The sequence below is a fragment of the Sardina pilchardus genome, chromosome 22 (assembly GCF_963854185.1).
Source record: "Sardina pilchardus chromosome 22, fSarPil1.1, whole genome shotgun sequence".
In the NCBI taxonomy this organism is placed as follows: Eukaryota; Metazoa; Chordata; class Actinopteri; order Clupeiformes; family Clupeidae; genus Sardina; species Sardina pilchardus.
Window position 1 is genome coordinate 13,397,823 of NC_085015.1, and position 12,500 is coordinate 13,410,322.

Genomic DNA, 12,500 nt, shown 5'->3' on the forward strand with positions numbered 1-12,500 from the left:
TAATTTGCTGATTAATTCTCTCACTCTCCACCTCAAGCTGGTATGTGATGAGCATTCTGGTGCAAACTGTCTGTCATGTGGTGGTAGTAGCAAAGATCCTTCATTACTATCCGCTCCGCTTTAAGCCAAAGCCATGGATATCTCAAAGTTGCGTCACAACCATTCACTCCCGTGTACAAAAAATGGCGGCACATCCGATATGTCATGGGTCGTTCAGTAGTTCCACACATCGGGGGAATGAATGAATATCTCAGGTGTTATCATAAGACTTTTCTACATGACTTATGGTTGTGTGCATAATAATGCATTTTCAGTGAGTAATATATGCATGTGGCAATGCAGTTTATAGTAATTTTCATTGAGTATTTACCGTAAGTAGAAATGCGATCGCTGCTGTCAGTCCCGTAGTAAACCATGGGACCGGGAACTATTGAGACTACCACTAACCACAGTGAAGTCAACGGCTGACGCAACTGAGATATCGATGGCTTTGCTTTAACCCTCTCTGGTAGTAGTGAGGTTCTAGCCTGAGATCACCAGACTCAAGCACTGAGGTGGTCAGTGAGATGAGAAATGAGCAGGGCAGGGCAGGGCCGGGCTACTGAGGTTTCCCCTCATTGTGAAATACGTTGAGTAGCTGGAAATATGAATATGATGTTGTTGTTGTTCTCTTCTGCTTCATGTCTTGTACCTGTCTGGCCTCACAGATTAAGTCGTGAATGGTAACCTTTTATTTCACGTCTTTCTCTCTCTCCCTCTCTATCTCTGTCTCTCTCTCTCTCCCTCTACCTCTTTTTTATTTTTCTCTCAATACATCCTCTTTTCCTCTGGCTCTCCCTCTCCCTCCATCTCTCTTTTTACTTTTTCTCTCTATACCCCCTCTTTTCCTCCCTCTCTCTATCTCTCTCCCTCTCTCTCTATCTGTCTCTCTCACACCCTCTCTCTCTCTCACCATCTCCATCTCTCTTTTTCCTTTTTCTCTCAATACCCCCTCTTTTCCTCCCTCTCCCTCTCTCTCTCCATCTCTCTTTTTTATTTTTCTCTCAATACACCCTCTTTTCCTCCCCCTCTCTCTCTCTCCCTCTCTCTATATCTGTCTCTCTCTCACACCCTCTCAATCTCTCTCCCTCCATCTCTCTTTTTCCTTTTTCTCTCAATACGCCCTTTTTTCCTCTCTCTCCATCTCTCTCTCTCTCCATCTCTTTTTTATTTTTCTCTCAATACCCCCTCTTTTCCTCCCCCTCTCTCTCTCTCTCCCTCTGTCTCTCTCCATCTCTCTTTTTTATTTTTCTCTCAATACGCCCTCTTTTACTCCCCCCTCTCTCTCTCTCCCTCTCTCCATCTCTCTCTCCCTCTCTCCATCTTTCTCTCTCCATCTCTAGTCTCGTCAGACCCCCGAGGGGGAGTTCCTGCCGCTGGACCAGCGTGAGCTGGACGTGGGCTTTGGGACGGGCGCGGACCAGCTCTTCCTCGTGTCGCCGCTCACCATCTGCCACGAGATCAATCCCAAGAGCCCCTTCTTCGACCTGTCCAAGCGCTCGCTGATGAACGAGCAGTTCGAGATCGTCGTCATTCTGGAGGGCATCGTGGAGACCACAGGTGAGGGGAGGATTGAGTGATTGCGGCACACCTGAATCTGCATAGGATGCAGAGATATACAAAATTGGATGAGATGTAAACTAGTGGGATGTAACTTGGATAGAAAACACAAAAGATGAAGATTGTGCTCAAAGTACTCTCACACACACACACTCACACACACACGCACACACACAGAAATGTCAAACAAACTTTACATAATAACCTCTGATACTTAAAAACCTTAATAACACATTCCACTGTCAAAACCACCACGAATGAATAGTTTAACAAGTGTTGTCAGGTGCAGGAAAGTAACAAAACACACCCTTTAAGAAGTAAGTGCAGCAATTAAGGTGTCTCACCATAATGGCTTTAATAATCACACTGCAAGGATTTGATTTTGTGCTTCATACCTCTTATCATCCACTCCAAACAGGCGTTTAGACCACCCACTAGGGACGATTAGTCTCTTTCTCTTCAAGCCTCTCTCTCTTTCTCTCAGACTCTCTCTCCTCTCAGCCTCTCTCTTTCTCTCAGTCTCTCTTCTTCTCAGCCTCTCTCTCTCTCAGCTTCTCTCTCTCTCTTTCTCTAAGCCTCTCTCTCTTTCTCCCAAGCACTCTCTCTCTTTATCTCAGCCTCTCTCTCTCTTTCTCTGCATCCTCTGTTCTCTCTCCCTCTCTATTCATGTCAAGGCAGCATGTTTTAGATTCCTGGTATTAAATGTTGTAATGTTTTAATGGCATAATAATGGTTAATGGTTAAACAAGCCAGAGTTTGTTCTCTCTCACGGTCTGTCTCACTCTCACTGTATCTGTATATCTCTCTCTCTCTCTCTCTCACTCTCATTGGGCTTTGTAAGCTTGACCTTAATACATTCGGCACAACAAACAAATAAAGTTTCCCTACAAAAGAAATCATCTCCAAGTGTTTTATTGGCATGACAAATACACACTTGCATCACCAAAGCTGTTATTCTTATTCTGATCTCTCTCTCCCTCCCTCTATTATTTTTTCTCTCTCTTCCTCCCCCTCTACCTCTCTCTTTCTCTCTTTCTTCCTCCCCCCTCTCTCTCTCCCTCCCCCTCTTCCTCTCTCTTCTCCCTCTGTCTCTGTCCCCCTCTCTCTCTCTGTCTCTTTCTCTCTCCATCCCCCTCTCTCTTTCTGTCTCTCTCTCTCCATCCCCCTCTCTGTCTCTCTCCTTCTCCCTCCCTCTCTTTCTCTCTCTCCCCCCCCCCCCCCCTCTCTCTCTCTGTTTCTCAGGTATGACGTGTCAGGCCCGTACGTCCTACACGGAGGACGAGGTGCTGTGGGGTCACCGCTTCCTGCCCGTCATGTCCCTGGAGGACGGCTTCTTCCGGGTCGACTACTCGCAGTTCCACAACACGTTCGAGGTCAACACGCCGCCGCTCAGCGTCAAGGAGCAGGAGGAGAGCACCTCGCTGCCCTCGCCGCCGCCCGTCACGCCGCTGTCGCCGAGCCTCGGGGAGACGCGCGGCCGCCGCGAGCGCATCTTCTCCCTGGGCGGGGTCTCCCACATGGAAGAGCAGGGGCTCGGCGGCGGAGGGGGGCGGCTCCCCAGCAAGCTTCAGAGGATGAGCTCGAGGAATGGGAAAGAGGGTCTGAGACCCGGCGGAGGTGGAGGAGGAGGTGGAGGTGGAGCGCCACCCGCAGAGAAGGCGTCCAGCACGGGCGACCTGCCCCTGAGGGTCCAGCGCCTGGGCTCCATCCCGTGCCAGCCGGGCGAGGCCGAGGAGCAGCTGCCGCTCCAGCTGCGGGCAGCGGGCAAGCCCGGCTCAGAGGCGCCCCCCGGAGGTGGAGGGGAGAGGGGGGAGCACGACCAGCACAGACTCCCGCTGGCCGCCGCGCCCGGCCCCAACCCCATGGCCTCCGCAGGGGGCCGGCCGGAGGACAACTTGCCCGCCAAGCTGCGCAGGATGAACGCGGACCGCTAACCTTTGAACTTTGAACTTGAAAAAAGAGTGAACTCCTTTGACCCTTGGCTAATCATCAGCGGGGTGACCAAGCAGGACTTTTAAGCAATCAACCAATCAGCAGGGCCCCCCCCCCCCTCACACACACAAACACACACACACACACACACAGACAGACAGACAGACAGACAGACAGACAGACAGACACACACACACACACACACACACACACTCACACACACACACACACTCACACAACGCGTAATATGGAATTTAACTGTGATATATTATTTCCTGACCTTTTTCTCTCTGTTTTCAATCTCTGTCACGCTCTTTTGTCCAACATTTTGCTACTACAGCTATAGTAAATGACTATTTAAATGTCACGGTATGCTTTTTACTCTTAAGACAACACTCAACACATTAACACATTTAGAGCTTGAGACTGCAGGGCATCTGTATTTATTTGGAGGCTAACACATTCCCAGAGAGGGAAAAGAGCTATACTGTGCTGTTGGTGTACTGTTTTGTACTGCTGCCAGCAGAATCAATGGGAGCCCATTTTTCAGTTCATTTGCGACATTTTGCACACTGACAGGGGACCCATCCAAAAGTAATTTTCAGCCAATTTTGTGGTCCTCTTCCCTCTAGTGCCATGAACAAGTCTTACATTCCTACTTTTTATCGACATTTTATCTACGATATAGAGGTTTTAGACCTTTAATTATCACTCAGACAGGGGAGCACACCTTTTAATAAAGCGTATAATCTTCTACACCAGAATCAGAACTTCGTGTGAACATACAGTATATTAATTTAGCAGATGCTTTTAGCCAAACCAAGCTAAGGTACAGCAAAGATATAGATTTTAATCAGTGTGAGAGATTCCTGGTTAAGGACCCCATGATCTTGATGTGGTTATTATCGTGTTCTACATTGAGTTAAAAACACTTAAAGGGGCTATATGTAGAACTCTGTCCAATTTGTGTTTTCAACACATCAGTGGCACTCTTCCATAGACCTCTGAAGTTTGCCTACAAAAAGGAACCAAAGACGGCATATTTGCCCATATAAGGAGATCCAGATGTTAATTGAAGCTAACTACCTATGGCAGGTGGCATTGCAAGTTAGCTCAGGGGTAGCAAAAATCAAAGTGTGCCGTCCTTACGTACCGAAGATCACAGTATCCATTCGAAGGCAGAGGACAAAAATGGTAGCTTTTTTGTTGGCAAACTTTAGAGGTCTATTGACTTGCATTGTGTTTGATACAGTGCCACTGAGGTACAAATTAGCAATGCAAGAGAGACGGCCTGCTTCTGGCTCTTTATCATGCTAGCTTTAAAGGATATCCGCACACCACAGAGCATCTAAAGGGTTTTTTGATTACGTCAAAATGGTTATTTCTTCACATTCTGTTGATATTTTTAGGTATTTGTAAATGTTGTAAACTAAAAACAATATGCGTAGCACATAAGAAAAAGTCATCCTTGGCATGGATCTGGTCTTTTGTTCCTGGTTGATGCAAGTGGTCATAGGTGGCACTATGGTGCTAATCCAATTAATCGTTTCTCGAAGCTATGTTTTTCTGTAATCAGTCAGTACTTTTACATGCACAGTCAAGTCGAGCTACAACTATTTGATTAATTGATTGAAGTATGTCCTTCAACATTACAATATCTATGCTCTCTTTCAGCTTGTTAAACACTCAAATTTACCTCAAATTACTCCTGAAAACATACCAAAAAAATTCATATTATGCGGCCCTCAAATTGTAAAACAGGTCCTTCATTTTAACTTTTTGATAAGGGCCTGCTTAAGGCTGGCTTACATTGCACGATTTTGGTCTGTTTTAACAGTCGGCGACTAAATTTCCAAAATTGGGCGGAAATCTTGGGAGTTGTACTGAAATCGCAGCGCGCTTCCGTCATCTAAATCGTTTAGTGTAAGGTGCCAATCTTAGCGGTTTTAAGTCCGTCGGAGGCAGTCTTTTTCTAGTTTTGCCGTTACGACAATATCAAACATGTTTGATATTATCGGAAGTCTTTTCAGTCGTGGCTCATGCAAATAGTGACGTGAACATTAAAAACCAATAGTAACCTTGCGCGAACATGAAACAGGAAGGGGCAAAATAGGCGACAGCTGTAGCCTTTATGATTATTTGTTATTTCATTTCTTATAATTTATTAGTCGGTTGTTCTACGTGACAGAACAGCTCTATATCTGTTAGTGATGTCACACATCAAACAATGCTGCAGAAACGCGAAAAAATTACTTTGATATGAGTAGGCTATCATGTGATTTCCTGTGAATGATGACGTGTAGCCTATTGCACGATGGAAATAATTTGAAGGAATCTAGCAGTCTTGTAAATAGTGACCCACAGTCTTTGCAAAATCCTAATCTGAGACTGGCCTGTGACTAGACTGTGACTAAAACCTCAATGAATTGTCTTTAGATGTGAGAGGGTCTGAGACTGTAGTTTTTCAAAAATCTTTTCCAAATCTTTGCAAAGTCTGGCAATGTAAGGTAGGCTTTAGGGGTCTACCGTAAGGGTTGTGGAGAGAATTGTGGAGTAACCTATACGTCGAGTGTCTTGGCCAGTTTTTGTTCCAGTTGAGCGCATTTTCTGGTTCTGTTAGTCCGGCTGAAATTCTGTTTAGTACGATTTCAGTTGGACTAACATGTTTACATGTATTTTAAAAGTCCGGTTTTAGTCAGCATTACACAATAATTCAATATTTTATCAAACGTCATGGAAAAGTACTGACTGTATTCACGGACCTTTTGAATAGCCATTCAGGTACACAGATTTCACAATGCCAATATAGAGAATAAAAAAAAACACATATCTCTTTTATCTGCAAGATCATGCAAACGGCACTGTAAGTAGGGAATCACTCTATAGCTTGCTCCAGCAGCATTTGCTTTCAAGAATGAACTTGAGTTAGTTTCAACTTTATACTTTTAAATTATTGTTGTTATAACTAGATAGACTGGGAGTGAGGTACTAGCTTAGTGCTTCCTCACTAGATTTGAGTGCACTGGAGACATTTTAATATTAACACCTGTGCAATACTGGAATAAATCATGAAATTAAATGATTTTGAAAGGAATTTGTTCGTGTTGGCTGTACTTTGTGAATTTGAAGCGAAGATGTAAAGATGATTTAGAAAAGACAAAAAATAGACAACATTTAGATTGCTTATGTCTTTTTTTTATAAATATGTAAAGTGTATGTCATTTTCTTTCTTTAGGTCAGTACGCCTATTATGGTGATTTTCAACTGACAGCAAACCCATTCTTGAACCGGTGCCTTTCAGAATTCTTTGAACCGTGGTGCTATCAAGTGAACCAGCCCGCATTTACACCAGTTCTGAACCGAACCAAAGATGCGTCATCAACAATGGGTGGTGCATGCAAAAGCAAAAGTTAATGAGATGCATAAACGGGAGAATGATATGACCAGTTGTCCCATAAAAACGGCAGAAACTAGCTGTTTAAAATGCTAGTCAACGTCTACAGTGCAATGCTAGTTAGATCGCTTTGTTTACTCATGGCAACAGTTGATATGGACGGAAAACTCATGCTTTTAGCCTTCTCCTCTCTGAATGGCGCAATGACACACCCACTCCGGTTCGCAGGAAAAAACAAGTATTTTTTGGTTCGACTTCCGAACCAAGGTGCCACGTTCCGAACCGGCTTTTCTTTGGTGGAAACGCAACGAACGGTTCAACGGAGCCGGTTCTCTGTCGGTGGAAAAGGGCCTTCAGTGACCTAGCAGTTGGAATGTGCTGGTGAAATTAGAGACAAGGACATGGAGACAGGTCAGACATACTGTCGCCAACATCTCAGTGCAGTGTGTATCTGTTTGCTTTCATCTCAACCCATAAATTTAGTTGAAAACAAAGACGCTTTCTAACAACAGATTGCCTCAGTCCTTTAAGACAGGTCCCTCTACTCGGCAGTCATATTGCCACACATTTTGGGCACTTCGGGCATCTATTTTGGGTAGGACCGCACATGCGCAAAGTTTCACAACATCAACCTCGCTCCAGCTATGAGTTCACAACACACGATTGGTAAAATGTACTCACAACACATCTCATGATTGGCACATGTTGACTTTTGGCCGTGGAAGGGGTGGGATACGTGTAGACAACTGCCATATTGGCGTTACAAACTGACGTCATACATCCTATGGAGAATTCTTACAATGCTACGTCTCCTCATTAGAAAGTCTCTGGTTGAACTTACTCATAGAACCTCTGTGTGCCATCCTCTGTACCTCAAGCCACGCAAGGCCACCCAACAAACAATGGTGCGTCAGCATAGCCTCCGCTATCGCTAATTGCCATCTCCGTGGCAACCCCTGTTTTCACCTCAGGCAGTGGGAGGCGGAAGTGAAGTTAATGAATTCAATTTGTTTAGAAGGGGAAATAAATCTCGGACACGTTCCCCCGTGCTCAGCGAAAGCCACACGTCACAAGTTTATTACTCTTAAATGGCCGTTGTAAATGAGAGGAAATTCTTGAGCTTTCTCTCGCGCTCGGCTGTGTGCTCTGGGAGAGAGAGAGAGAGGGAGGGAGAGACAGGTAGAGAGAGAGAGAGAGGGTGAGAGAGGGAGAGAGAGAGAGAGGTAGAGAGGGAGAGGGAGAAGAGATTCACTTTCCATCTGTGCGGATGCCGATTCTGATCCTGACGTCAAACGAGGATGTGACTCATGCTGAGAAGGTCATATGCAGCCAGACCAGTTCAGACGTACTCATTTTCACACACACGCACACACACGCACATACACACGCTCCTCAAAGACCTCTCTGAAAAGGCACTTGATCGACATTGCCTCTCCGCAGTTACGGTCTGAATGAAGCAGTTCATCAGTCTCTGTTCCCGATGCACGCGGCAATAACCACAAAAAAAGCCTTGATTGCAAAATTCCTTTCCCCTCGATGTCCTTCACAATATGTGTTCACTGCAGCTGTGAACAGAAAGGGGCCCTCGTGAGCTTTTCTGGCTTTCGAAATAAGCTCCGTGCAAATAAATACTTCTTTACGATCGTAGCCTTCCAGAAAACGGGCAGCATTCTCTCGCCCCAACTGCCGGCTCAGCTTGGCAGTAATAACTCGTCGCTTCGGTGTCATTGAGCGTCTCCCGCGAGAGTCCTTCTCTTTGACAGAGGGACGTAACCCTCGGCTCAGGGGTAGGAGAAGGTTATTTTCACCGAGATTTGACTACGTGCCAGCACACCCCAGCCCCAGAGGTTTTGACTGAGACGACACATCGATCGCTGGACAGAGTCGCACACCACAGCACACTGGACAAATGTTACATCTGAATAATTTTTGCCTCTGTTTAGTTCTCCTCCTTCTCTCTCTCTCTCTCTCTCTCTCTCTCTCTCTCTCTCTCTCTCTCTCTCTCTCTTACTTTCTCTCTCTCTCTAGTTCTCTCTTTCTGTCCTTCTGATGGATACATGCACTGCAGACAGCTGGGAGAATGATGACTAGAGGGGCCTTGGATCCCAAAATGTCCAAGAATATTACACTATGAAAATCCTTTGAGCACATATCTTGTACATAGCACATAGTTTCCTTCTCCTAATGGTCTCGGTTTCATCATTCGTCCACGCCAGAATTTTCCTTTTTTTTGTGGGCACGCTCTTCATTTTTCTTTTTTTGGAAACAAATCCACTTAAACTGGCATCAGGCATCGCTTTGAGGACACAGTCTTGGCTGCCCGTCATGGCTGATTTTAATGGCGACTTTTCAAACTGGCCTGCTTGTCCTCCCTCCATATAATCACATCAGACATAAAATGAAATAATGTACAATAAAATGGCAGATGACCAGCTCGGGCCTGGCTGGACCCACTCGCATGGACCTTGGCTAGCCTCCCAACATAATGTGCTGTGTATTGTATAGTTTCGCGTTTTGTATGATCAACAATTGCCGAACATCTACTTTCTCTTTCTCCGCCCTGTCTCAATTGCTGAACATCCTTTCGTTCTCCCCCAACCATTCTATCGCTCTCTCTCTCTCTCTCTCTCTCTCTCTAGCTGCCTTTCCCTCGATGCCTGGTCTTCCATCGACCAGCTGCTCATAAATAACTAATGAACGCCGAGAATTTGGTGTCAAAACACAGCACCAGACACGACAAACACGGTGGCGCCTCTGTGTCCACTCACATGTTTGGACAGAATGCGAGGGATGAATGAACAATCAGAAAACTCGACAACAACAAATCTCACACAACCAGACCCCAAACACCTGCCTGCAATACTTGCCGATGCTAAAATGGAAATGGACCACTTCTCCTGGATATCTGAGACGTTCTAATGTTGCATCATGAAAGCAAAATGTGAAATGAGGTTACAAAAAGTTTCAATATTTTCCCTGTGAGCCCTTAACTTTCTTGTAAGGGAGTCAAACTTCCTCGGCCAGCAGGTCAATATATGTTTTCTGACCCTTCATTCTGGCTCAAGATAGTCCCAAGACTTTGAAAGCTGAAATGGCACATAGAACCATGGCTGCTTTTAATAAGAATTTGTGGTCCAAGTCTGTTTTGGCCTTAAGGCCTACCCATAGGCACACTGGGAGAAACCTCTGGCCATGGTGCTGAATTTCAATCTCCATGGTAGTTCTGTAAAAAAAAGAAAGAAAAAGAAAGAAAAACACTTTACAGCTGAGCTCCCTTTCCCGACACCCCTATATGCAACCTGCCTGTCTAGCGTTAGAACAAAATTAAAGTCAATTCAGGCTGTGATTTTATCAGCACACAACCCATAAATTGTATTTCATTACAAGTCGCCACAAAGGATGCAGCTTGGTCCGGGTGCTTAGTTAATGTGTTGATGTATCTGAGTGGCTCTGCCCAGATCCATTTATGAGGAGATAAGTAGGGCATTTTTAAATAACAGGGCTCAATCGAGTTAGCGTGAGCAACCCCAGACCACCAACAAAACACAATTAAACCGACAGCCTACATCAAAATAAATGGTGTGTGTGTGTGTGTGCTGTGTTGTGTGTGTGTGTGTGTGTGTGTGTGTGTGTGTGTGTGTGTGTGTGTGTGTGTGTGTGTGTGTGTGTGTGTGTGCTGTTCTAAACATCATTTCACAAAAAAAAGAGACAACAGCAACAACAAAATGTTTGGTTCTCGACAAACAGAAAAACAAAATGACAAACATGAGCAGCCACCATGCAGTTATCCCTGCAAACTATAAAACCTCAGTCATTGTGAAGACTCAACTTGGGCTGAGTGAGAGATTTGTCACGTCTCCTTCCTCAAATCTGAGGCGCCGGATGGGGTTTTTGGATCGGATTTGAGAGGCGTAAGACATGGCAGTGCTCACTCTCTCACATATGATGGCTTCACCCGTGGGTTGGGTGGTTCGGGGGGGGGGATGGGGGGGCCTTCTCTTTGTGAAGCAGGTCTGGAAGGAGGGGAGCCAAGCTTATTAACACCGGCTTCAACAGAAGGCCTGTTGATTCCTTTAGTTCCTTTTTTTTTTCTCCTCCTCGAAAATTTTTGGCATCCCAATTAGCTTGTCTGTCAAAGCTCTTTACCAACAGAGCAGCGATATAAGCCCTTACCAAACTGTTCCGCGCTCTGAATCAGTCAGGACAACAGATGGCACTGTTTCTTGGGGTCCCTGCAATCGAAATGTGTCTTTCGTAACATAAGTGTCACGACAGAAGGGCTGATAGATTTGCTCATCGCCATGACAATTAATCACACACTTCCTTCGGAGGAGCGTTTACTTACACGACGCATCACCCATCATTGCATCAAACACACTGACAATCTTAATAGCCTTGGAGAGATGGTCGGTGCATGAGAGATGGTCGGAACAAGTCGGTGCCTCAACATTTTCTGCTCAAGAGAGAGCACAAGCTCAAGAGAGACTAGAAAATAACTAATGTTATTGTTGACAAAGCTCGCCCGTGGCCTATGATTCTACTTCCGTAAAAGGAAAAGCTGCTAAAAATAAATAATCAATTCATTGAAAAACAATTTTAATTGCACCTTGCAAGCGTACGTAAGTGGCACCAAATTTCTAGTTTCACGAAGACAAAGTGCATCCCATGAATACGTAAAAACAAAAAAGCTCCAAATAATGAAGTGGACCCTTTAATTAATTCCACGGAACAAGGTAACGCTGCAATGTTCTCTCCTGCAAATTGAATGCAAATGACAGAGGAGCTCTCAAGATCCTAAGTGCTCTAACAGACATATGGACCCATGAACCCGTCCTCGACCTGATGCTCTGCTGCTGGATCACCACCTGGTCCAGCTCAAATACCCCACTGATCTATAACTAGCACTGGATAGGCTATCCCATTGTTTTCGCCCCATCATTCTTTATGTAGATCAGTGAGGATCGAGGCCCGAGGAGCGAGGGAGGACGTATAAAAGCCCAAACGAGAGGCACCCCTGGTCCAGCACAAATATGGCCGTTACATTTAGCTCGCCCGCCCCAATAACCAAACCTCACACGTCTGAAAAGATGGTGGGGGCAGGTGGAGGGAGTGCTTGGGGTTTGAGCTGGGATGTCGGAGGAAGCACCCGTGTCTTTGATATGTAAAAGCTCTCTACTCAGCAAAGCCTGGGCCTTGACCCATTACGGCCGAACACACAAATCAGCGAGTGCCGTTGTCGAAAGTGCGGCCTTGAAGGTGAGTCCATCTCATTGCTCTCCCGGGTTAATGGAACGGTTCCAAGCAGCTGTGATCGAAGGCCTACACTTGTCACCGGTGGAGGGCATCTGATCTCTCAGAAAAAGCGGTGTGAGTGGCGCATAATTTAAGTCAAGGATGGCTTTTTTGATGGAAAATTTCACCCAAAAGCCAGGGAAGCACCGGCGACCTTGGGGGGGGCTAAAGTGGCGGTCGCTCCCGAGGAGTGATGTGGTTGGATTTTGGGTCGTGATACGCAGCATGAGGACTGTAAATTACTGCCTTGCTGTGCGAGTACAATATTTACATCCTGCTTGCT

At 45.6% G+C, this 12,500-nt stretch overlaps 1 protein-coding gene across 1 annotated transcript in view; it reads left to right on the forward strand.

Annotated features, from left to right (window-relative positions):
* kcnj19b (potassium inwardly rectifying channel subfamily J member 19b) overlaps nucleotides 1-3,641 on the forward strand; it is a 12,172-nt gene extending 8,531 nt beyond the window's left edge. The window contains exons 2-3 of the mRNA XM_062526984.1: nucleotides 1,383-1,599; nucleotides 2,842-3,641. Coding sequence (XP_062382968.1) covers nucleotides 1,383-1,599; nucleotides 2,842-3,533 — 909 coding nt within the window. The 3' untranslated portion in view covers nucleotides 3,534-3,641. The remainder of the gene's footprint in view (nucleotides 1-1,382; nucleotides 1,600-2,841) is intronic.
* The last annotated feature ends 8,859 nt before the right edge of the window (nucleotides 3,642-12,500 follow it).